This window comes from Ornithodoros turicata, chromosome 10, assembly GCF_037126465.1.
Source record: "Ornithodoros turicata isolate Travis chromosome 10, ASM3712646v1, whole genome shotgun sequence".
Classification (NCBI taxonomy): Eukaryota; Metazoa; Arthropoda; class Arachnida; order Ixodida; family Argasidae; genus Ornithodoros; species Ornithodoros turicata.
This window is the reverse complement of record NC_088210.1, coordinates 35,591,036-35,615,113: the sequence shown is the minus strand read 5'-3', so window position 1 is coordinate 35,615,113 and position 24,078 is coordinate 35,591,036. Positions and strand designations below refer to the sequence as shown.

At 43.1% G+C, this 24,078-nt stretch overlaps 4 protein-coding genes across 10 annotated transcripts; 2 read left to right on the top strand and 2 right to left on the bottom strand.

The window, feature by feature from the left end:
- Window positions 1-16: 16 nt before the first annotated feature.
- LOC135370057 (transmembrane protein 222-like) lies at window positions 17-1,820 on the top strand. 3 transcript variants are annotated; one of them, XM_064603741.1, is made up of 7 exons: window positions 17-125; window positions 940-1,038; window positions 1,092-1,176; window positions 1,259-1,290; window positions 1,345-1,438; window positions 1,492-1,622; window positions 1,680-1,820. In XM_064603741.1, exons 2-7 carry the CDS (start codon window positions 959-961, stop codon window positions 1,765-1,767), a joined length of 510 nt encoding a protein of 169 aa, XP_064459811.1. In that variant the 5' UTR covers window positions 17-125; window positions 940-958; the 3' UTR covers window positions 1,768-1,820. The 3 variants fall into 3 exon arrangements, with proteins under 3 accessions (XP_064459811.1, XP_064459812.1, XP_064459813.1); XM_064603742.1 differs by lacking the exon at window positions 17-125 and adding an exon at window positions 279-325; XM_064603743.1 differs by lacking the exon at window positions 17-125 and adding an exon at window positions 441-820.
- On the bottom strand, window positions 1,796-14,607 carry LOC135370050 (vacuolar protein sorting-associated protein 11 homolog). Of its 3 annotated transcripts, XM_064603727.1 has the most exons (30): window positions 14,473-14,607; window positions 13,729-13,873; window positions 13,433-13,507; window positions 11,216-11,389; window positions 10,968-11,018; window positions 10,846-10,914; window positions 10,690-10,787; window positions 9,225-9,372; window positions 8,063-8,152; window positions 7,868-7,998; window positions 7,401-7,456; window positions 6,170-6,249; window positions 6,034-6,113; window positions 5,903-5,977; window positions 5,065-5,143; window positions 4,866-5,012; window positions 4,628-4,813; window positions 4,429-4,534; window positions 4,272-4,372; window positions 4,032-4,115; window positions 3,929-3,979; window positions 3,543-3,631; window positions 3,415-3,489; window positions 3,270-3,354; window positions 3,115-3,201; window positions 2,930-3,051; window positions 2,782-2,877; window positions 2,675-2,731; window positions 1,980-2,046; window positions 1,796-1,915 (listed from the first exon to the last, which is right to left on the bottom strand). In XM_064603727.1, the coding sequence occupies exons 2-30, from the start codon at window positions 13,741-13,743 to the stop codon at window positions 1,814-1,816; spliced, it is 2,676 nt and encodes an 891-aa protein (XP_064459797.1). In that variant the 5' UTR covers window positions 13,744-13,873; window positions 14,473-14,607; the 3' UTR covers window positions 1,796-1,813. The 3 variants fall into 3 exon arrangements, with proteins under 3 accessions (XP_064459797.1, XP_064459795.1, XP_064459798.1); XM_064603725.1 differs by lacking the exon at window positions 14,473-14,607 and having other exon boundaries at window positions 13,729-13,959; XM_064603728.1 differs by lacking the exons at window positions 13,729-13,873; window positions 14,473-14,607 and having other exon boundaries at window positions 11,216-11,369.
- Window positions 14,608-14,911: 304 nt separating this feature from the next.
- LOC135370055 (protein Wnt-4-like) lies at window positions 14,912-18,499 on the top strand. Its single transcript, XM_064603736.1, has 4 exons — window positions 14,912-15,204; window positions 16,940-17,175; window positions 17,236-17,528; window positions 17,592-18,499. Exons 1-4 carry the CDS (start codon window positions 15,128-15,130, stop codon window positions 18,051-18,053), a joined length of 1,068 nt encoding a protein of 355 aa, XP_064459806.1. The 5' UTR covers window positions 14,912-15,127; the 3' UTR covers window positions 18,054-18,499.
- A 210-nt stretch (window positions 18,500-18,709) lies between these two features.
- LOC135370056 (peptidyl-prolyl cis-trans isomerase H-like) lies at window positions 18,710-23,922 on the bottom strand. 3 transcript variants are annotated; one of them, XM_064603738.1, is made up of 8 exons: window positions 23,827-23,922; window positions 23,510-23,662; window positions 23,321-23,385; window positions 23,198-23,266; window positions 20,864-20,906; window positions 19,295-19,390; window positions 19,153-19,240; window positions 18,710-18,846 (listed from the first exon to the last, which is right to left on the bottom strand). In XM_064603738.1, the coding sequence occupies exons 2-8, from the start codon at window positions 23,588-23,590 to the stop codon at window positions 18,737-18,739; spliced, it is 552 nt and encodes a 183-aa protein (XP_064459808.1). In that variant the 5' UTR covers window positions 23,591-23,662; window positions 23,827-23,922; the 3' UTR covers window positions 18,710-18,736. The 3 variants fall into 3 exon arrangements, with proteins under 3 accessions (XP_064459808.1, XP_064459807.1, XP_064459809.1); XM_064603737.1 differs by having other exon boundaries at window positions 23,736-23,888; XM_064603739.1 differs by lacking the exon at window positions 23,827-23,922 and having other exon boundaries at window positions 23,478-23,556.
- Window positions 23,923-24,078: the final 156 nt, after the last annotated feature.

Sequence of the window (24,078 nt, the reverse complement as noted above, 5' to 3'; positions counted from 1 at the left end):
GCGACGACGAGCGCATTAGCTGCTTCGGATGTTTCGGTCGGATGAACAGAGTTGTTGGCAGCTTGGCACATCCCTTCTGTTACTTCTGTCCGTGTCATCTGACGTTGTTGCAAACTAAGTGGAAGGTAAAGCAACGGTCTGCATTTCTTGTGAAGACAGAATGCATCGCTTTCTTCCAGGATGGGCACGAGGAAGCCCCTTAGGAACATTGCTGTTTTACACGGGACTCATGATTACTGTGCCCCTTACAGCTTTTTTTCTTGCCCAGTGGCTGATAATCCGGTGTTTTGATGTGACCACCATGTCATCTTCCATAGGAGCTACGGTAGTGAGCGTTCTGTGCGTTCATCTCGTACTCGGTCTCTTTGTGTACGAGGCTTACCATGAAAAGGAGCCCGAACGGATTGAGCTCAAGCAAGACTGAATGTTGATAATACGTGTGGGTTATTAAAGTAATGTCTGTGCTCTAAAAGCGACATTTCACTTCCGACACCACTGCGCCACACCAATTCAATGTCTAACTTACATGTACATTTACAATTGTTGCTTTGTCAGTGAAGTACCAGATAAAAGCGTACTTGCTTTGGTTTTAAGTTATAACTTGGAAGGTCACACACTACAGTGTGAAGCGGTGAGTGAAGCGTACCCATGAAACTTGACTAAACGCACAAATCACAAGGTCGATATCGCAACTGTCAATCGCGATTCGATACGTATACCAAGTTTGTTTGTTTCTTTAAATGCGTCATATCGGCAACAAACCAAAGTTTCTTTCATAACTCCCGCCAACTACAAATGGAGGCACGTTTAGAAACCGAGGGTGGGTCTTGGCATACTTTGCCTCAAAGTAGTTTTTGCGCTGTTCTCGACCAGGTCATAAGGAAATGTGTCGCAGAAACAGTGGTTCAAATAACCGCTGCCGAATGATTTCGCCCGCAGTGGCTGCCAAGCAAGCGTCATGCCGTCCAAGCCTGCCATTGACTTTCATCGTGATCGGTTTCCTTTCTGTATCGTGTGGACAACAATTCCGTGTATTACGTAAGTTTAGATCCACAGCTGAATGATATTTGAGCGTCTTTTTCATGTTCCAGATGGTTTTTGCCCTTCGTCGGACACATGGGTATCGCGACATCGAGTGGAATAATTCGAGACTTCGCTGGCCCCTACTTCGTTTCCGTGAGTATCCGTGCTAGCAAGTGAAAATGGAAATCTTTTTGCATCATTTAGTTGCCTATTTGTGGTTGCTTTTAAACTGCAGGAAGACAACATGGCATTTGGGCGACCAACAAAGTGAGTGAACGAGTCTTTGTTGGAGATCCGTTTGAGTAGTTTGAGCGCCCTTAGGTACTGGCCTCTGGACCCGAGTCGTGCTACAGATGGTGCTCAGGGATGGGACAGGGCAGTTGCTCAGGCGTCTGACGTTTACAAAGGACGAATGGTAAATATAGAATACGAAGGGCCGCTAAAATATGAATAAGGAAATCTCTACAGCACAACTTGTTCTGTGACAACTGCCATTCGCACGTTGCCCTTGCGTTGAATCTGATGCAGTATGGAGGCAGTGGCCAGTGGAACATGGTGACACTGACATTTCTCATGCTCATACACGGAAAGTACGTCAGGTGAGTGCGACACGAAAAGCAAAGATGACATTTTGTAGTGAATCCTTCTCTCTGCAGCATCTGGGGCTTCCTTAAGACGTGGATGCCATTCCTGGTGTTGGTTTGTATAATAGCAATTGTCTGGCTCTCCTTCACACGACACTAATGCCTGCTGTAAATATTGACAATAAAGCAACTTTTATACTAATAATTTATTTACATCTTGGCGGATCCGTAAGGAGGGTAACTTTATTGAAGAGGCCCTTGCCGAAGTAATCAGCCACGACGGAAAATCCGTCATCCGATCGTTCCAGCTGAAAGAACAAGCAAGGAATGTAGCTGCAGCCAGTGTTCAAAGGGGCAACATATCCCTCTCACCTGATGGTGGAATTGTTCATGAAGGTCCTTGGCCTGTTCTTGGGAGCGAATTATGTCCAGCACCTTGCTGGAAACGTTCAATGAAGCAAGCTTGTCACACCTATTTTCCCCACCACAGCAAAACTTTTTCTTTTATGTCGTATTATGCTAAACAGATGATTTGAGCAACGAATGGCTCCTTTTCAAAAGCCAAGTGTGGGACGTCTCAAGCATTGAAAAAAATGTCCTACGTGAATGGAGCCAATTGAATGTTGTGTGGGCCAATGTAGGTCTCGAGAAAGACACGAACAAAGTATTGCTTTGTGTGGCTCTTACCCAGCTGTAAAAGTCGCAACAATGCACCCTGCGGGTATTTTATTTTTATTTCATTGTAGGCCACATAAATCGTACATTTTTGGAAATACCTCAGCCAGATGTTTTGATAGTTAGCCAATTAATTGGGTGACACACTAACATTTGCTTGGTTTCATTTTAAAAAATCTTTGTTAAGGGTTAAGTTTGCAGTAATGATGATGATCATGTTCCACAACAAAGAGGGTTGCACAGCCAAGCTGCAGATGATCAGACGAACCTAATAACATTTCGAGTGACCATAGCTAAAATCTGCCACGGACAGCGGTTTAGTCTAGAGTAGACTCGTTGGCATAAAGCCGATAATTCAGATAATGTACGTAAAAGAGAAAAATTGCGTGTACCTGTTTTCAGGCAAGCAGTGAGGGCAGTCGTCGCTTTCGGAGTAGTTTTCAAAGCAGCTGGAAGGGAAATTGTCATTTGGTATCCACAAGGGCTCACCACCACTCACTGTTGATGATAGGAATGTCCACAGAGGAAATGAACAGAGGGCAGCTCCAGCAGATGATTGCAGCCACAGCACTTGGACACTTGGAACACTTTAGGCCTGAGAATGGGTCAAAGAATGGAACCATAGAAGCATTCTCCCTTGAACTCACTTGTTCTTCAATTCCTCTATATGGTTTCGTATCCGTTCCGTCTCCTTCCTGTATTGCACTATGAGCCTTTTGTTTTCTTCCATCTGCCTGTTTTCATTCATCAGATGTCTTACCAAGTAGTCCTGTAAATAGATTTATACTGAGTGAAAGTTTAATTCATTGTTAGAATAAATAAATAAGGCTACCTTGACAGTGGCCAGGGTGGCCTTGTGGCTTCGTGCAGCAATGTCCACCACCATGATAGGAGGCAGGAGCCTCTGCTTTTCAATTTGTACAATTTGCATTAAGGACAAAATGGGCACTAAGGGACAATTAGCTATGTATTGTGACAAAGGATATGGGTCAATACTTTAGAAAAGTAATCCTTCTGGTTGCCTGTGGAGAAGAAGCACAAGGCTTGAATCCACAGGTTAGGGTCGTTGCCTCTGCGTAGACGCAATATTTTAGATTTTTTTTACTCGCACCACTCTGTTTTTCGTTCTCACCCAAATCGCTCACAGATCCTGATCACTTCTTCATAGTCACAGTTATCAATGTGGTAGGACAAGATCTGCTGGTACCTGCGCAGCAATGCGTTGAGTTGAGGGAGACTTTTCAGATGAGGGAGACTTACAGCCTGGCCTTCTCGTACAGGTGGAGTATCCCTGTTTTGAAGTGGTTCATCTGGCAAAGAACCATTGCCTGATCCAAGTCATACTTTCCCTGCAATACAGTCCATCTTTGTCAGACATTTTGTGCTTGGGACCACGGAGAGATATCCCAATAATGGACCTTTTTCATCTCCATGTTCAACAGATGGGAGTTTTCATCCTTTATGCAACCCACGCGTGCCAAGTGTCAAAAAGGTTCATTTGTGGTACATATATAGACTGGTTGCAATTGCATGCCTTTTAAAGCTACTCCCTCATCACATTTGCAGTCTCACGCTGCAGCATAAATAAATGATAGTCGGGGAGTTAACTCTTTATTAATGGATGAGCTGGTGCAAGTTTGACTCACCTCAGAGTTTTTCAACATGTCCATAATTTGTTGTCCCTTGACTTTCTTCTCCTGTGGTGTAAAAATGTATTACTATATTTCTTTCAAGATAAGACATACCTGCCATTTCATTTTCTTGATGGTTGAACGACTGCAGGTGCAGCTCCAACAAGGTATTGTACACCAAAGTGGAAGACTGGGGTTGCACCTGACAATATTAATTACGTATAAGCGTTCATTTTGACACAATAGAATTAATTTTTCCTTCCGAGTTGTCAATTTTTACTAGAGAGCAATAAACAATTTGTCTCAACTGTTGCAGCCCATTAATTTTAAATCCTGTAATCCAGTAACTTGTACATACCTCAACCATGTGCTGGAGGAACTCTAGCAACTTTTCAGAATTGCTAACAAAGATGTGTATGAAATCCTCTGGATGGGAACGTTGTTCTACTGGCAGAGGATCTGCTCATGAGACACAATTAATTCTTGACCTACTTCTTTATAAGATATGCACTCACCATTACTGGGCCTGTAGTCGTAGCACAGGTTTTTCAAGAGATCAGTTGTCTGCTCCGGGACATACGTCAACAGTGTCTTCCCGTATTTTTTCATGTAGCTTTCTGCCTGTTATTTCAATGTTTGTCAACACTCAAAAACTGCAACAATTCTAATTCGGGCTTGTTTCACGATGCCACAAAAGTTAAAATAAAACGCTACCTGAGTGAAAGGTAGCCGCGCAATATAGTTGATGGCTGTGAGGTAGTCGTGGCAGTTTTCCAACTTGATTCTAAGGTAGAGGTCATGGCAGTTGTGCTTCTCAGCCAAGTACAAAGCCTGGTCATAGTAGCCTGCCTGTCGGCATACCTTGATGGCTATTTCCACATCAAAGTATGTGTCCTTGGCCTGGAAACACAATATCAGCTACCATATCTAAACATCTGTCACAGATACATACCATGACAAAATGGGAGAGTTTCTCATCATCCTGCAGCTTAGTGTAACAGTTGAGGAGAAGTGTTGTGTGGTCCTCCGTTGCCAAGCCTTTCTTATGAAGGGCCTGCAGGTATTCTGTCAAGTTGTGAATGCGCTGGGCATCTAAGAACTGAAATAAAGCAAGGAAGTGAAGGAGAGACATAGAGAGAGAGAAGACCTACCTTTCGAATGACGTACGACGCTTCCAACTTTCCGATAGTCATTATGTACTGTTGCACAGCTGCTTCATGGTCCCCTTTACTGAACATACATTTATCTTTTCAAACAAAGTACTGACCATAGCTCACCATTTTGGGCTACAAACTCAAGCCAAGGTTGATAGGTATCACGGAGCTCCATACTCAGCGTATAACATCACACCAGGTCATTTTGCCCATGCTCTGGTCACATATGCAGCATGATTGAGCTCAGCATTACGCGACCTTCACACAAGTTCGTAGCCTGTGGCTGAGCTGAGTTCCGCAGCCCAAAATGCCCAGCTATGGTTTGTACAGGGTCATGTTAAACTAAGATGTAGAATAAATAACAATTGTACTATATATAGAGTCAACCCTCGATTTGCAAATTCCCTCGGTTTATGAACACCCAATATCGCAACTATGAACATGCGTGGAAACTACTGGGATCGACTGAATAAAGATCAAGCACCCGGTCAGTGTCCCACAGAACAGCATTTCCTGACAGTGAACACATATGTGATGATCATAGTTATAGTGAAGATAACTAGCAATACTGTTCCAAAGTTGTGACAGCTCGCTCATCATGGAATAATATCCACAGTACAATATGGTACTTGGAGGACCAGGTAGACGTCTCTTTCCAACACAATAAATACGGCCCAATGTAAAGTGTAGAGCACAATTACGGAGGATTTTCAAAAAGAATCTTCCTGTCTTCCCCGCACCTCGATTTATGAATGATTTTTGGAGAAACGAAGGGTGTTCATAAGTCCAAGGTTGACCGTATATAAATAAATTTAGAGTAATATAATTAGGTCACCTGGATAAGTGATCGCCATACTGTCTGAAAATATCGACGAGCCCATCCTCATCGTACTGTTGGCTCTTTGCCAGGCTATAGAAGAGATTCAATGAGAAAAGGCTAGCCTATTTTCCTCATATTTTCCTTACCTGATGGCCATGGCATATTGGTTTTTCTTGAACAGGAGCTCTAACTTGCTCTGAGTGTCTTTCTCTTGCAAGCAATACAACTGAAATGCTCTCAGTGATCATCTCTCATGAAAAGAGTAACACTCTATATTAATACTTTTCCATCTTGCACCAGGATGAAGAGCAACCCCCACTCAGAAAACACGTCCACTACTCCTGGAGTTGGTGCAGAATATGCTGAAAAAAAAAAAAAGTCTCACTCAGACACCACCCCTCTCCCTCAGCTGGTATTTTTCACTAGGAAAGGTATTGAGGAGAAGTGCAGTACTATTGCACATCATTGCCGCTCTCTGTTTGTATGTTATGTGCGTTTCATACTAAACATTGCTTGTATCCCTGGGGCAACTTCATATACTGTTCACGTTGGACTTACGGCACTTTGGCTAGAGAACGGAAGATTGTGACCCTGGCCTGCTGCCAAATGGTCGGTAGCGTCACCTATGACAAGTTGACCAAAGTATTTCAAGAGTATGGTCTTGAGGACAAAGTGACGAGAGTTATCACGAACAATGGCTAGAAGCATTTAGGTGAGGAGTTTCCCGTTTCTTAGTATTGCTTATGCCATCATTCGTTAGTGACGCTGCTGTTCACTCCTGCATAATATAAGTGCTTTGGAGGTGCAACAGATGATTCTCTCGTCCCAAGGTTTGCAAGCAGTCTGCACGAGCTGCTGATGTCGTAAGAAGCCAATGTGGTGTGGAACGCCCTTTACGACTCTCTGGAATGTCTCGTTTGTCAACGAAGGCAAGGACATTGAACCTTTGTGCGGAAAGCTCAATGGCTTTTAATAGGGCAACACACTGCTTTTTGAGTTAAGGAAAATGCATTATGTGTCTCGCTAGGTAATGAAGCCGCTATGTGCTGCGCTTGGCATACTGCGAGGCAACAAACGTATGTTCCAACTATATCCGTACTGATTTGGAGGCCGAAATAGTAAGGAATTCTGCGCAGATGATGACAGCATCCAGAAACAGTAAGTAAAACGTACGGTGGCCAATGCATTCATCTCCTTGGACTACTCTCTCTCACTGACAACAAAGACCTGCTGACTGGAGCTGTCATGGATTCAGTGGCATTGGCCTGATAAAGAAGGATCTCTGCCAGCAATGGAGCCCACCGAGAGGTTCCTGCATAGAGGATTTTTTTCACGCCCCTACCACTACGTCATCAACCTATGACCAGGAGATTATCCGCAAAGTGGAAGGACTTGCCACGCCCTCACTGATTGGCACGACATGTTGCTGGAGGTTGCGACTCTGAAATTGCTTATTATTGCTGGAAAAAGTTGCCCCGTGAAAACGCTCAAATGAAAATAATCAAGCTCTTACCTACAAACTTGTTCTGAATGTCGTAGACGCTGACAATTGTCTTCTCAGGAGCCTGCCTGAAAGCATACACAATGCACTATAGCCAGGCACTAATTAACATCACCCATAGTTTGTCATCATTAACTATGGTGCAGCCTGTGGAGAAAATTGCACCAAAAAGCATGCACAGCAAACCCAATGTTTATAATGTTGAAACAGATGTCACTGCTCAAGAATCCTGAAAAACATATTCCATACATTTTCATCAGCTGCCAAGGAACTGGTGTAACTTAACTCAATGCATACAACATAGTTACTAAAGGTCCAAATTGTGCCCGAAAACTAAAACAGCGGCAAAATAAATAACAATTACAATTATTTGTGATTAATTGCAATTTACTTTGAGCAAAAGTCAAAATAAGAGTTTTACGCAAAAGATGTAATTGCAACGTCGCTTCTTCCTAATAATAAATAAACCATATTCTCACCCAGAGCTTAGCGGATGCTTTGTGTCCTTTCCCACAACAACCAAGTAATTGCGGAACCAATGCAGAAGAACTTTCTCCTCTTCAAAAGCAAAACACGGACCACGCCCTTCTGGCTGGTAGAAATAGACGGCCTGCACAGTATATCTGCACATCTAGCAACAGCTACAATGTATGCTTCACTAAGTATGTACTCACATCCTGTCGCCCAACCACAAATTGGTGGTCCTGTTTCATGTCGCTCATGACAGCACAGCGTGAACCGCAGCCACCAAGGTCCAAGACATGCTGAAGAAAGCCCCAAGCTCAGTTCTCATCACAAATATATGACTTGACCTCCCAGTGGAGTAAAATTGGGAAGCGTTAAGCTCGTAGCCTCTCATTCCAACAGTCAACCTAACCCTTAGAGGTTAAAGCAGCACAAACTCAAATACTTCTTGATGGTGTTACTAAGTGACACTCTATTAAGTGTGGTAAAACACATTTTTACAAGTAAATGAGTGGTGGCTCATTCATCTGCAAAGGGTGTCGCTATTTCTGCACTAAACGGCTCTGTCGAGTGTTCTGGCCATGGCTCAGTCAAAGACAGCAGATATGCCACACGTGTCATCAAGCGCTGGATAAGAACTTCCTGTTCCCTACGTTGATCAAAAACAAGGCTTTTATGCTGGAGCACAAATGTGCACTTTCTGTACCATCTAAGCAAGGCTACTCTTCCTGCAGTATCACGTAGGATAATTGAGGGTCAATTTTGTGTTCTACTTCTTAAACCGTTTTCATTCTGCAGTAACAGAGCTGAGAGCGAATGTGTCTCAGACGACACTTACGAATGAAAGATGGGATTGGGGGAACCAAAACTCAGGGGGGCGACCAACACGTGATATGGTCATGGTATTGCATTAACAGTGTATGACATGTTACTGTGGTCACGTTGTTTCCACTGAAAAGCAGCTAGTCCGCAATTTGAGAAGAAACAGCATAAATAGGGGTTCATATCGAGAACAGTTTGTAGATTTACACCCTCTTAGGATCACTGTAACGTACATGATGGGCAAACTCTATCACAATTGCGCTGGAGGAAAAATCTAGTACTAGAAAAATCTAGTGGAGGAAAAATCTCTAGGAGAGTACGACACAGAAAATTGCTGTTATAGGCTATATGTTGTATATGTTAAAATAGCACTTGTTTCAAAGTGAAGGGCACTTAGGAGAAAAGAACTCATTCAGGCGAGGAGGCATGAATTTCCCCTCAAAATTTTATGCTGGAATTCCCGGAGTTCCATGTTGTGAGCATCTATTTATTGCGCTCACCTTCATAATGATCATACAATGGGGTCATATAACATTTCACGATAATCACCTGTTCTTCTTTTCCCTTGATGGTGGTGTTGATGGAGATAACTTTTTCTGTAGTAGCACCGAAGAGGTAGTGTTGCTTCCCGCTGGACTTGAATGCAAGCACATTCACCGAGACTGTGCCCGTGGACAACACTATGTGCTTGCTTTGCCTTTGAGGATGACGAAAACACAATGCTCTTATTTTATCCACTTGGGAATAAAAGTTTCCCTTGGGAGCACAGTCTCTGACCAAGTTTTCAAACTTGTAGAAGCTCAAACTTTTAGTCAATGGTGGTCAGGTTTAGTTACTATGAGTGAGTAATTGAGAAAAGCAAAATGGATGGCTTTGTTGACGCGATGTGCTACTCAAAGTAGACAAAAGTTTGGTTTTTCAAAGTAGACAAAAGCACGATTTGCAGCGTCTTTGATTCGTGACAGCTGCCACTCAATGTAATTTAATTTCCAATACCCGAGACAAGTTAAATGGTCATTTCTGTGGCTGTTTTGTTTTGCTCTTTGTCCTCCAAAGAAATTGTTTGCTCAATAATGGGTCAGTTCCCTCAATACCGATGACACAATTTTTTGAACATGCTCCATTATTCGGACGCGGAATGGCCCCATTGAGGTAATGTATAGCAACATCCAAAATTTCGGATGCCGTGCAGCCCATCGCTCAGGCAATTTGGAATTAATCAGTTATGCTTCTGCAAATCTTTCCAATCCTTTCTTAAAAACACTTGTACTGCAAAGCAGGATTCATGTCTTTCTTTAATGAAAAACTGTCTGGATTTAGAAATCCAAAGTTCCTGCAAGCCACAGGGGCAACACCCATGAAATATGCCCATACTTGTTAAATGTAATTTATTTAATGCGTTGTTCATCGACTAGAGGAAATACATAAAGTCTCTAGTCTGAATTCTTTACATAAAACTAAGAAACAATCAAAAGCAAAACCGTGGCACTTTTAAACTTGTAATGGAAGAGTTCCTGTCTTCAGACCAGAGCAATGCATACAAAGAAACAAGAAAACACAGGTGAAAGTTTTCCATTGATGCGGATCTTTGTTAAAAAAACACACAGCATTCCCACCCTCCCAGAAAGGCATAGGACTTGAACCCACATCTTTACAGATTACCGATTCTTGTTAAACAAATGTGGTTTTTGCCCTGCCTAGGATTCAGTTGGCACGTCCCTAATGAAAATCCTAGAGAAACAAATTTTTGGTAGCAATAAGGATGATGTTGCATTACTGAGGTGTCCAGATATAGGCCAGAGGAAAATAGGATTGTCTCTGTAACGGAGGGCAAAAAAACTGTCATGTGTGTGTGCAGGATGGTTTAACATTAGCTGTCTTTTCAAGTACAGTTATCATAATAAGGTGTTTGAAGGAATCATCCTAAGTGATTGTGACCAAAGAATGGAGGAAAAAACACCACCATTGGGATTAAGACTTTGATCACTTAATCCCTTTGGTGAAAAAATCTCACCTGTCTCTCGTAATGTCACCGCGGAAAAGCAGAATGTTTCCATCCTCAAATCCCACTGCCATGAGGATCAAATTCTCATGCACTGCCAGGGACTTGACCTGCAATCATTTCAGCTACTTGAGCCACTAGGAATGCTAATGACGGGAAGGAACTTACGGGGGATGGCATTATACCAGCAACAGCTCGTGTTATTCGTGTGCATATGGGTTTGCCATGCTTGTCTGCCTGAGAACCAAACAAAGTAGACACAAAAAAAGCACTGTGCCCAAGTAAGTTACCTTTTCTTGGCTCCATACTTTAATGAGAGGATTGATGCCAGTCTCATCTGCCTGAAATGCTTTCTGGTTAAATTCTGCAACAAATACTCAGACCACCAATAACTCTAGATATGTTATCAACATATTTGTGTTTGTGGTTTTATACATTCTGCGCACAAATAATAAATAAATAAATTTTAAAAAATGTGGACGTAAATTAATTGTCAACTATTATTGCGAGTGCAATGAGAAAACGGTTTGCGCTTTACCCCAATGGTGACCAATAAAGCGTGATGTTGCATCTGCTGCAGGCAATCAGTGCTCAGCTGGTAAGCCTTGAAGCTGGTGACTTGAAGCTGGCGATTAAAAACCAGCACATTCCCTTCTACATCACCCAACACGAGCCGGCCACGCCCACTTGAGCTGCATGTCACATTTATGTCCTGTTGAGAGAAAATTATTCCTAGTCCCGCTAAATGTTGCACAGTGTGTCCACAAAGTGTCACACGGAGAACCAGTTTCTAGCGCGTACTAGAGCATGTGAGCAGCCTCTCGATATTTCATGGGGACATATTGCAGGGTGACTTTATGCAGTTCCACCTTTTAGTGACACAACGATTTAGCGAGTTTCCCAAACTCATATCTTTGTACTTTGGCAGAGCAAGTGTATAGCCTCGGCTGCAGGCCTTGAGGAAAAGCCAACCAAAGAAAGAACGTGGCAGACTGGCCATATTTGTTGAGGTCACATCGAGTATCAGATTTTGTATCTGCTCCTTACTTGCCCCCAATTGTGGTGGCCCGTCCATCACATATTTCTTTCATTTTGGTAGATTTGTGGTAAGCGTTCCTAAATTAGATTAAAAAATGCTTATGACAGAATTGTGGCCCCATCACTAAATCTTTTGCCAATGTTCATTCTCATCACCATCATAGTTGAATGCCGAGCCGTGTAGCACGTTGTGACATGGGTGGGGATATTCTCGTAGAGAAGGTATTTTTGCGCAAAGTGATGCAAGCCAGCGTAAACGTCCTCTAGGTTTCATAACCTTGGACACCACAGGAAGTGAGGCACCACAATGCATGCACACTGATTCAAAAGCAGCAAAAATGTTTAGTCCCACAGACAACATTATAACTAGGGCCTGGGATACATATTTATATATAGATATATAGTATGCGCACAAATATGCAGAAATATTATGATGCTGAGAATGTTCCCCCAAAATCATTTGAATAATTTGGAGGTGAATATGCAAATTGAAAAAAAAAAAAACATTCTGCAATGCACATTCCACACTGGAAGTTGACAGGGGAGTTGGAAGTATGTACATTCAGGCATTCCTCATTGCAATGTGCTACCATAGCCATTTGTAGGTTTTCAAAAGCGCACACAGAGACAGACCTACGTGCGCATTTTTGTATGAGAAAATTAAAAACTTGCTCTTATGCCAGTTAAGAGACCCAATAATATACAACCATCGTATATGACAGTCAGAAAGACATACAATTATATGACGCACAAGATACTGTAGATTTACGTTGTTGTGATTGGTAATGTGTGAAGAAATGTTTCTCTTAGAACGCATTGTAAAAATATGCATTTTGCATTAACTCTAGTTATAACAGTAGCAGTCCAAGAAAGGAGGACGGAAAAGTTCCCTCAAACTGTAAACTCTTTTCTTGGCTGCTACTGTTCATGGGCATTCACACGATTTTTTCCAGGGGACCTTTGACCTTAATACACCTCTTTTCCAGGAGATGGACGCTGCAGACTGTGCGGATGTTTAGAGGTTCACATTATGACATGTGAGAATAATCATGACGGCCTACGATTAAAGAGCGCGCAGTTTTCATAAGCAAGCTTGGAGCTCCTGTTATAGTTTGCTTGCCTCCCTCTCGGTTCTCTCATGGTTGTGGTGCCTCAGTTGCAAGGTTATGACACCTATAGAAAGGTTTTTTTTTGTGCTCGTTCAACTTATTTGATGAACATAGCAAGGCCAAAGCCAACGAACGTGACATGAGCAAATAAACAACATATCCCAGAGTCTGTGGAAGCACGGAAAACAAATGTAAATGTCCTGTGTGTTATGTTTCAATTTGTTTTCCCGTGCTTCCTCATAGTAAGGGATACATGCCTACATCATCAAACTAGTTCCATTTCTTTACGTTGAATTTTTCCGTTAGTTTGCGAGCGGAGCTTGATGTCTGGCTGCGTGCATACGCACTGTTCCTGGTATGCCACATACCAGTTTTGAACATGTAATTCACGAAAAAGACAGAGCGCCCGAAGTTGAACCTAGACCCCACCCTGATTATCGGTCAGGGATGCTACCTTTACACCCCATTTTCACCTTTTTGGCTTTTCGTGAATTACTTGACTTTGTCCTTTAGTATACTTCAGTAGCAATAACTTGAACAAAAAAAGAAAAAGAGAAAGAAAAAAAGAAGACGGCGTGATGAGAGTTTATTACAGTTCTGAAACTCGCCTTGAGCTTTTCCACGTTTTTGCCAGTCGCTGGGTCCTTCACCACATCTTTGTCGAAGAAGTTAAAGCGTCTCCACTGTAAATAATAACGTGTTACTTTGCTCAACACACCCCCAAACTTTGCCCGACGAGACACTGTCTCTACAAATGTTGTTACGTTATAGGTACCACAAGAGTGTTGAACAAAAACGTTTTTTGGAGCATGAGGACCATGCTTTCTTAGTCGTGGCTCCACAAATCATATAATAATTGGCGAGTAAAGTGGAGTTCAGATCTAATTGAGACGATCACACTCACCTGTTTAAACGCCATTGCGGCGTGCTTACGCTCACTTACGCCAGATGGCACATAAGTGGCAAGCTGGGTTCAGGTTCAAGTGTGCCTCATCCCTTTCGAATCAGGGCAGGTACGGAGTACCACAGGCGCAGTACTAGACCAAAGTCTAGATGTAAAAGGGTTACCACACCGGGTACATGACCGGGTTACCACACCGCCAGACACCGCATGTTCCAAAGAGAAAACCCACAGTATCCTACAGTATCCATCCACATCCATCCATAAGCGGTACAAAGTGGCGTGACAACAATCCAGAACGAGCCATTGTCATGCAAGCAGACGACACTCACGAAGTATGACCTTTGACGGCCAGAAACAAAAGTATCGAGCGAGACGAATGTTTGTTGTCAGTTTTTTTTTTTTGTTTTTTTGCTCAACGCGGAAAACGTCGCGTCAAACCTTGCCGACTGTCACTTTTCGCGGCAAGACAGCAGACTACATATAGACTCCTGTCCAGGGGCGGATCCAGACACTTTCTTTTTCTTTTTTGGTGGTGATGGTGGTGGGGGTGGCGGGGGATTTCTCTGTCGGAGTGCGTAACAAGAGAGGGATTCAATGTACTGAGGTCTCCCCGGATCCGCCACTGCTCCTGTCCGGCACATAATTATTTGTTGGTAACATTTCCCTGAGTGATATGCACAAAGGACAGAAAGGACGAAACTCTTGCTTGCATTCTCTTGCTAAGTACATCAATGATTTCCTTACCCGCAATATTACGTTCCAGATTCCACAACGAAGAAAAATTCCGCAGGTTCTTACGATAAGTTTTGAAATAACGTAGCTAACAGCTACAATTAATTTAAATTTTCTCGTGACGCATTAAACCATTGCTTTAGCCACATGGCTTCCCTGACTTCCTGTGTCGTTTCCGCTGCGCTGGCAACGTTATGCGTTACATTATAAGTTTTTTCTTCGATGTATCGACGCGGAACAGACTTGCCCCACATTTCATACGTTGGGCTCGAACTCACTGTCGTGACACAACTTTGGCGACAAAATAGCGCGATACGTTTTTTTTTTTCTTCTTCTTTTCATTATTATATTTCGAGGGACGGGTGTGTACAAATCAGAGGCCAACATGTGAACTACGCGTTTCCCAAAACACTGATAACTTCATTGTCTGGTTCAAGTAGCGCCCCATTGTTTTATCGTCGCGTGATAAGAGAAAAGACGGTGTTCCATTTCTTGCGTACATTCGACGACGTCCATTTGGTCTGCCTAACTAATTATTCCCATCATCCGTCATGTTCCCTCTGATTGCCGTTTCCGCCGCTGGTCGTCTGCGTTGGTGACGTCACGAGGTCACGTGCAGGCGGGCGGGCGCGCGTCTTGTGGGTTGTGCGGTGCCATGTGAGGAGCCATGCGGACGCGCGGCGCTCTGGCCTTTCTGTTTCTGCTCTTCCTGGTCTGCTCGTGTGTGCAGGGGATACGATGGCTGTGAGTAACCATTCATTTCATCCAAGTTTCATATTTAGAAATCAAACCAAAGCGCTGTCATTTTGCCACAAAGTAAACGGCATTTAATTGCGCACAGCCCCGATTGTTGCTATATGAGCCCTTTTAAATTTGCCGCTCCCCAGAGCTTGGTCAAACTTTAACTTGGTCCTTCAATTATTCCGACACCTCCGTCATTCTAATGTTCCAACCTTGCTCAACTTGTTCGGTTTTTGATAACTGCTTCTTTGCGGATGCCGTTGCAAATATTTTTCTGCTGATATAAAACAAAACAATATCCGCCCCTTGTGTGTCTCTTCATCGGAGCAACTACAGATAATAATAGTAATAATAACAAAACTACGATTCAAGGTGTGCTTGCATAGGGCATACTGATAAGGCCTTAACTTGATGGTGTGTGATTCAAAGTGTCCCCAGAGACTTTTCTTTTTTTCCATTACAAGTCCATTTGGAATTCCCTCGTGAGATCATCCATCAAAGTTGATGATTCCAGGGCATGGGAGAAACGACCACGCTAATTACACTCCGATAGTTCCATAAAAAAATAAAAGTACCGCCGAAAAAAAAAAAAAAAAAAAACGAACCTATGCTTCGCGGTACAACACGTATTTCAGAGCCTTTGGTAAATCTGGGAGCGACACCCGGATAATTTCTCTCGGACTAAAAAAAGAAAAAAAAGAAAACGTCGACAAATGTGGGCGATTTTTATATTGGCAGAGATTTTGCGCGGAAGCCAGACGAATGGCCAGACCCAATTTTATGGTCTGTTTATAATACGGACCAGATGCTCGTCTTTCCCCGGAAGAATTTTTTACACCTCCGGGGAGATTTTACTGGATCTATCTCGAAAATAGGTGTTGAGTCATTTGGAGAGAGAGAGAGAGAGAGAAAAAAAACGTACTTTTTAACGGCAAACTAATTACCGTCCAAGCTGCGTGTGGCTCAGAAAGATTGATGGTCCAAGGGTCCCATTAAAAACGACTCCAGGAAAATGCCTTTTGCAGTGCAACCCCCGAAATATCATCAGTCTTCCTATACAGCTACACTGCCAGCAAAGAAAAGCCATTTGGACAGATTGGGAACCACTGTTTTGAGCTTTGTTTGAAAGCTCGGTTCCACTGCAATATAGTACTACTGCAAACGCTTCATATCTGGGAAGCGTGTGTCCTCGGTGTTTATGCAGACATTGAAAAAGTAGTGATTTTTGAAGGCGATCGAAGAGCACGTCGTGCCGAAAATGTGCGCAAATTGTCCCAAGATGATGGATGAGGGTGGATCTGTTCGCTGTCCAACTTGACATGCATGGCATGTTATTGGAAGCGTCTCATGCGAGACGTAAGCTAAACTTTGTACCTTTGAGGTTTAAAATGCAGCTTTCGTTGTATATTTCCCGCTCTCGCATTTCATCGCTTTGTAGCTCATGTTCGTCCTCCAGTATCGATCACATTCGGTCAACGAATCTCTCTCATGATGGATTGCCATCAGAGTCACCGCGAAACAACTGGGTACAAAATATTTTCACATGAGCAGGTTTCTTGCCGGGTGTGTCTGTGAGGGGCGTCACAAATTGCCTCGATTACAAAACTCTTCGGGCGAAGGGTGTGAACAGGGTGTGGAACAGGGGCGTTTCCAAGATTCTCCGACAGAGTACGTCACTAGTGACGGATGGTACCAGAAAAAAAGAATAAGTAAATAAATAAAAAGACGTCGTATGCAGGTCTCTAGTGCGGACGTCATCGCTGGCAGCCATGGAACGCAATGTATCGTGTGACCAACTGCGTGGCCTCAGCCGAGCCCAGAAGCTCATCTGTAAGAACAACTACGAGTTCATGCAAAGCGTCCGTCGAGGAGCCAAACTGGCTGTGCTCGAATGTCAGCATCAGTTTCGTTCACGTCGGTGGAACTGTTCAACAGTGCATGGAACGAGGCTCTTCAATAAAGCTCTCTCTGACGGTAATATATAGAAAGCCGTTCCGTGTTCACCCGTTCATGTTTCTTTCTTTGTTGTTCCAGTCCTGGCAGGAACCCGTGAGGCTGCCTTTGTTCATGCCCTGAGCGCAGCCGCTGTGGCTCACGAAGTGACGAGGGCCTGTAGTTCTGGTCGCCTAGCCGGACGATGCGGCTGCGATCGTTCCGTCAGGGGAACATCGCCCGAAGGATTCAAATGGTCCGGGTGCTCTGACAACGTGGCCTACGGTGTTGCCTTCTCTAGGTCCTTTGTGGACGCGAGGGACCTGCGACTAGCTCGTATGACATCCAACCCAAAGGCCCTCGTCAATCTACACAACAATGACGTTGGACGAAAGGTGCACTTTTATACTCATTTCTCGAGATTTCACATTGTTTTATGAAAAAAATAAAAATTCCAGGTGATCAGGGGCCAGATGACGCGTCAATGCAAGTGCCACGGTGTATCTGGCTCCTGCGAACTCAAGACTTGCTGGAAAGAACTGAGGCCCTTTCGTGATGTCGGACACATACTTAAAGAGAAGTTCGACAGTGCCACTGAAGTACAAGTTAGCCGGCCTCCTGGGACCCACTTGCGGCCACTAATTGTGCCAGTCAGTCCATTATCGTACACCAATGGTCTGCAATATTTGAAGTCATCCCCTGACTTTTGCGAAGCCAATGCCAGCTTGGGATTCCTGGGAACGAGTGGACGACGTTGTTACCCAGATTCTGTGGATGGATGTCAGATGCTCTGCTGTGGACGTGGGTATGACACCCGCACTGAGCGTCTGGTGGAACGGTGTGCCTGCAAGTTTGTTTGGTGCTGTGAAGTTCGCTGCAAGAGTTGTATCAAGGACGTCAGCATCAGCACCTGCCATTGAAAATGGTGGTGCTCGGTGAATACTCCAGACGTGTGGTGTGGATTCCATGAACGTCCTTCTCGTTAATTTATTTATCCTCGCAGTCACGTAGACGGCTGGGAGTTTTAAAGTCGTACCACCTTGTGTTACACCTCATAGCAAATAGAAGTACATATAGGTAGACACATCCTTTTTTAACTGTGCATCATCCTGTCCTACTTTTAAACATTAGCTGTCTCGATCATCAGTGCACTGTGCGGGGCTTTGTACGCAACACCTCTATGCAGTAACAAAAAAATAACATTAGGTATGGCTGTACATTTAGAAACACTGAGTAAAATGCCTAGTGTGTCATCCTGTGAGAGAGGACATTTAAGGTGTTGTATTTCCATAAGGAGGACTGTCTTATGGTACCAATTGTTTTCTCTGCAATGCTCAATTTGAGTGGTAAAATCCTGATAAAGCTACTTTCCGAATGTAATTCTATGTGCCCTGCACGCAATATTCCACCTCCCGTTGATGTACACATAGTCGAGAAATTGTTGCGCACATTATCCTGGGGTTTTCAGGCACTTGGAAGGACCATCACAAAAAGCTGGTTCAGAATGACCAATGTAAGTTGTGTCTGGTAATATGACACAGTGGAATGCTATGTATTCTAACCACACTGTATGACATACTTTGAGACTTTTTAGTACCCTTTTTTACATTTCACCACACTGGGAAATTATGACAGGAATTTTTGGCTTGTTATTGGGTCCGACAGGGACATTTTCAATCTTTCTCATCACAAGGAGGCCATCGAGGATACGACCTGGAAAGGAAATAACATAAAACGAGCTCACCTATAAATCCTATCTTGCTAGAGCTACCCAGATTTACATCACAGAGATTGCTCACAACAAGCACTTGCTACTGAATGCCTGCCAATAATGTGCCCAGACAACATACTGGAATCACATGAGCTAAATAACGTAGGATAACCCCCAGGTTGGGTCACACCATCTGTAGGAATTTTTGTTGACAGTATAAAAAAATGTCCCTCAGTATTTTCTGGTAATTTCCAGCATCCATTGTGCTTGGCTGGATTATCTTAGACTCGCATGGAGTGTGGGCTCACCAAACACCACGTGCTTCCCGTCTAGAAAATCACATTTTGCGCAGGTGATGAAAAACTGGCAGCCATTTGTGTCTCTCCCACTGTTAGCCTGCGAGCGAGATGATGTGTATAAGAAGGATATAGGACTATATGAAATCCTTACCATAGAAAGCAGTCCCGGCGCGTCGTGTTTCAGTTTAAAGTTTTCATCGGGAAACTTGGTGCTTCCGTAGATGCTCATCACACCCATTCCATCTCCCTGAATGCACCCAAACAAGTGGGTTTCACCTAATCAACTATGAAACAAATCACTTGGCAGAATTACCTCATTCCATTACAAAATACAGTCCCTACTAAAATGGCAATAGCTAGATTTGCGAAAAGTATTGTTTGCTGCCATGCAGGCTCAGCAATAAGGAGGTGTCCACAGAATGTGTTTTGTAACCTTGATCTGTTACGCCCTTACTGTAGAATTCACCAATCAGGCGTCTCCACCTCAAGCTTAGCAGGAACAAGTTAACAAAAGGCATTTGTCTTCCTTTTGAGCCCTTCTGGTATCTGCGTCATTGCCCAATTGTCCCCCCATTCTTGTCACTGCATCGAGTAGGTACACTTGGCACGCTTAATGGATGATCCAGGCTTACGAGAACCGCGGGATTCATCAAGGCTGGACTACTGTCTCCACTTGTAGCGGAGAAGAACACTTTGTGAGGTAATGCAGCGTACATTAGTTGCCTCAGCACAGCAGCAGGATCAAATTTCTTAGGTATTTCATTTGCATATCTTTCTGTCATTCGTAAAGAAAAGAGCGCTCGCGAAAATTACTACTTGTAGAGTATTTGGCTCTCGCAACTCAAGGACCCTTGTTTGGGATCATAGGGTAGAATGGAACGAGCTGCGCTCACCAACTTGCACACTGTGTCAAGTTAATGCAAGGAGGTGCAGTGCTGCTGCTGGTAATTGCAAGTTTTCATTGACAGTATCTGCATTGACATTTCAAACTAGTTTGTTTTTTTCAGCTCATGTATAATTGTAGTAGGGAATGTATTTTGTAATGAAATGGAGTAGATGTGCCTTCAGTTTCTGGGGGGAAAATGTTACATTCACTCGGTGGATTTTCAAGTTTGATTTAAAAAATTGCCTTTTCTGCGACAAAAAACTCATAAAAGAAGGAACGGAAAAAGATAAATATAGTTCACCCCATAATTTTCAGGCAAGTGAATGAAATTTTATAACGCATTAGGTGTGCATACAGGGTGTCCCAGCTAACTGATCGTTTAAAAAAATATATATATCACTTTCTCCGCAATTGCAATATAGCACTCCTTAGGAGTGCCACAGCAAACTCCTAAGGCAATGTCTTAATTAACTTTCAACAATTAACTGTTTAATTATAAAAGCTACGAGGTTGTCCCAATAAAAACATCTGGTCCCTTCGGTCCGCTGATGCTGTTGCCGTTATCAGAATAAAGATCTGTTCGATAGGTCACCCGCAAAAAATTTGTGAAGGAACACCATTTATTTTCTTTATTTTGTTCATTGCGCATCTTCACCCCCAATGTGAAAGGGTGAAGGAGCCTCTTGCATCCTGCAAAAAGATTACCCTGACCTTCCTTGTTTATGTGCTCCACCTTGACGACTAATTTCATGCTGCCTGTCTGTTTGCAGGTGGACTTTTACTCATTTATAAACACTGACTGAAGTTGGGCGTTTGCGTAAAAAATGGACTCACATTCACAAAGTCTCCTCCCTGAATCATAAAGTCTTTGATCACCCTGGAACACATTAAAACACATTAAATCCTCCAAGCTTAACCAAATCCTGTACAATGGGAATGTGGTTTGGTGAGCAAGAAAGTAAGGCCTATAAAGACAGAGTCATTTCCCTTAGTTTGGGAAGAAAATGAAACGGACGAGTTCCATTCAGGAAATGCTCTCTGTCAGTACATTAAATGCATCTTGGCTAATCATGTCAAAATCAGGGCCAGTCATTTTAGAGAATGTTATGTTAGATAGATGTCTCTATGGATCTTTAAGAAAATTTGTTGTATCAGTATAACGCCTAATAAACGTTACTATGTGAATGAAACTGACGTCATACGGTGTTCACCGGGGATGGACATAAATATGTTTTCCACATGTTTAATACTCTGCATAAATACTTTGTTGGTACAGTACTTAAATACCCTTTCATAAATAAGCTTCTTTGGCCAACTTGAGATTTGTTCTCCCCAAAAGGTTCAATTCCATATTGGTGGAAATGAAAGAAAGTTGCTCGGAATGTGTCTTTCAAACCAGCCTCTAAAAGTCGCAGTAAATGCAACTGCCAAATGTGGAAATGTGCATTTGGTGTATTTACAAATATTTATTTATTTAGAATACTTGCGACATTAAAAATGTCATAGAAGGAGTGGTGTGCAAAGTAGCAGGTAGTGCACCGAGACTACATAGTTGTAGTTGCAATTTGATTAGTAAAGATATAAAAATTTGTGCACATCTAACAAAGTTCAACGCAAAACACTTTGAATAATGTCAATAAATGATGCTAGTGAGTTACAATCAACAGCTTGCTGTGGCAAACAATTCCAGGTGATCATCGTCAGAGCAAAAAACAATGTATTTAGTGTGTTTGTTTTTCGAGCTTCCTCTATTCCTCATTCTAGTGTATGGTGGATCAATGCATGACTGACCATTAATGATTAATCAAAGTGTCTTTAAACGCTGGGAACCTTTACTGATTCGAGCAGCTGCGTGGGTGAATCATCGCGTGCAAAGTTATTAAAAACATAACGAATATAAATTGTGGCCATATTGCATTTTTTTGTCAACTCTCCCAGATGATCTACATTACCCATGCTACACTTTCTCAGCTGGACTCTTTGTCAAAATTGGTTGGTCTATACGCTGACTTTTTTGACATGGTAGTCCTCACTGTGAAGCTACTGATTATTTCCCACCTGCAATTGGGGGAGAGTCACACATAGATCAATTGAGCACACAATGGCATAGCTAGAGATACTAGAGGTGGAAAAGTGATGCAATAAATTTCGTAGCACACTGTCAACTTTTAAAAGTAACAATTACGCTTCAAATAAGCTGCTCTGCAAGCTTTGTTTTCCCTCACCCAAAATTGCGCAGAATGACGTCACACAGACACTTTAGATCCGCATATAGCCAATGCTCATCGAGCTCAATGCAGCGCTGCTACATGGACACTTTCGGGCAGGATCCAACTCCGATCCTGCTTAACCCGATCCAGTTCGTTAAATGGGATTGAGATTCTCAAGACAGCCTCAAGACTGCATCCTCCAAGTCAGCAAATTTGTAGTGGTAAACAAAACATTACATTAATTTGCAAATGTTCCTGTACAAGCCCATGGAAGTTGACAGTTACTGTTTTAGTCTAGGTATGAGGGGCAATGCGGTTGCTCATTTGTTTAATCTGCGTAAAGGCTAAGTAAGCAGCACAATGCGGATATTCTCTACTTTTTAGGGACATATTTGTCGATCACAGCGTACTGTCTCTGGGCTGTTAGCGCCGCCTGTCGACACGCCCTTGAGAAACTCGATGCGAATCGGATTCAATCCGCCGTATTATTTTACTTTCCCCAATCATCATCACAAAACAAAGTTGTCGTTAAATCATGGCTGTACCGAGAAGCCCCACACACTGAAGCTTCGAGGTCACTCGTGAAAACTCTTTATTCATTCGTCACGATTTTTCCCAGATGCGATGCCGCCTGGAGAAGAGGTGAGTGGGTTGGAAAAAAATCCTGGATATACGCGCAATTTTCTCTTACGTATTTAAGCTGAAGCTATAAACCCACGTACTTATATTTTAAACCGGATTTTACCGTGTATATAAATAATGCCCATTAGGGCATTTGTTCTCCATGCTGGCACATTTTGTGGATTTTGCTTCAGACATCTGATGGGCTTCAAACAGTTTGTCTTACTGTATTGGCTGCACTTGGCCGGAATACGTTTTTATGAAGAGAGTTTGCAGATTTGGCGCGAAGCAAACCGAAGGAAACCCTGTTTAAAAAAGGAGAGATACAACGCCTTACCTATGAAAAGTGCATCCCTTGTAACCAATTGGAACGCCGTCTTTCTTGTACTCTCCTGTGCAAAACTGCCTAAAGGGCCGGGGATGAAATTCAGATGAAATTGCGCAACATGTCCGGACTTACCTAAAGTTTTCTGTCGTCTTGGGTACAACGTCGGCAAACAGTTCCATTTTCATTCTTCCAACTTCCTGAAATCAATATTACCGCTAATGAAAGCGTTGATATTAAATTTAAAGGATGTGATGTAAAGAACAGAAAACTCTGTAAAACAAAGGCTGACCTTACGCCGGACTTTTTGGGATCTTTTCTTACCGTAGATCCGATCGTAATATCGAAGAATACTACTGGGTTATTGGGGTGTCGAAGTTGTTGTTGAATTTGGTTCCAGCTCATAGTCAGACTGTCCGTAGTCCCAAGCACGGTGGTCCAAAGTGAGGCTGCCGCTGAAGCGCTACGGAACACGAGCTGAAAGCCGAGCTGGATTGGCTAGTGACCGTTCCACGACCCACTACTACGACTACTACTATACAAAACTCACGTGACAAAACTATACACAAACAAAGGCCCGTAGCCCGTAGTCGAACCCCGAAAGATTAATCACAAAGACAAACACACATGGTTTCACTGACCGGCTACTCTTGTTGCGGCAGTGCGCGGTTAGCAGATGGCACATTTGCATGATTTGGATTTTGGATTTGGGGCTCGAGCATGACGTCACACATCGTATCCAATCAGAAGGAGGCAAGAACGTGCACGAGCCAGCCGACGCAGGGTGATGTTGATGCGACCATGTGACCTCTGAATGATTTGTAGCTTAGGAATAATGTAGTTATTTCGAATGCAAACACTGGCAGTGTGAATACGCAGAATACGTCTGATCA

What these genes read in the sequence shown, in the direction of transcription:
- LOC135370057 (XM_064603741.1), top strand. Translation starts at nt 959, where the DNA reads ATGCCGTCCAAGCCTGCCATTGACTTTCATCGTGATCGGTTTCCTTTC. An exon ending in CTGGCCCCTACTTCGTTTCC is followed by an intron (nt 1,177 to 1,258) that starts GTGAGTATCCGT and finishes TTTAAACTGCAG; the next exon opens with GAAGACAACATGGCATTTGG. An exon ending in GCATTTGGGCGACCAACAAA is followed by an intron (nt 1,291 to 1,344) that starts GTGAGTGAACGA and finishes GAGCGCCCTTAG; the next exon opens with GTACTGGCCTCTGGACCCGA.
- LOC135370056 (XM_064603738.1), bottom strand. Translation starts at nt 23,590, where the DNA reads ATGAGCTGGAACCAAATTCAACAACAACTTCGACACCCCAATAACCCA. An exon ending in ATATTACGATCGGATCTACG is followed by an intron (nt 23,386 to 23,509) that starts GTAAGAAAAGAT and finishes TATTGATTTCAG; the next exon opens with GAAGTTGGAAGAATGAAAAT. An exon ending in AAGACGACAGAAAACTTTAG is followed by an intron (nt 23,267 to 23,320) that starts GTAAGTCCGGAC and finishes CCGGCCCTTTAG; the next exon opens with GCAGTTTTGCACAGGAGAGT.
- LOC135370055 (XM_064603736.1), top strand. Translation starts at nt 15,128, where the DNA reads ATGCGGACGCGCGGCGCTCTGGCCTTTCTGTTTCTGCTCTTCCTGGTC. An exon ending in CAATAAAGCTCTCTCTGACG is followed by an intron (nt 17,176 to 17,235) that starts GTAATATATAGA and finishes TTGTTGTTCCAG; the next exon opens with TCCTGGCAGGAACCCGTGAG. An exon ending in ACAATGACGTTGGACGAAAG is followed by an intron (nt 17,529 to 17,591) that starts GTGCACTTTTAT and finishes TAAAAATTCCAG; the next exon opens with GTGATCAGGGGCCAGATGAC.
- LOC135370050 (XM_064603727.1), bottom strand. An exon ending in AAGCATCCGCTAAGCTCTGG is followed by an intron (nt 7,457 to 7,867) that starts GTGAGAATATGG and finishes GTATGCTTTCAG; the next exon opens with GCAGGCTCCTGAGAAGACAA. An exon ending in CTGTACGAGAAGGCCAGGCT is followed by an intron (nt 3,490 to 3,542) that starts GTAAGTCTCCCT and finishes ATTGCTGCGCAG; the next exon opens with GTACCAGCAGATCTTGTCCT.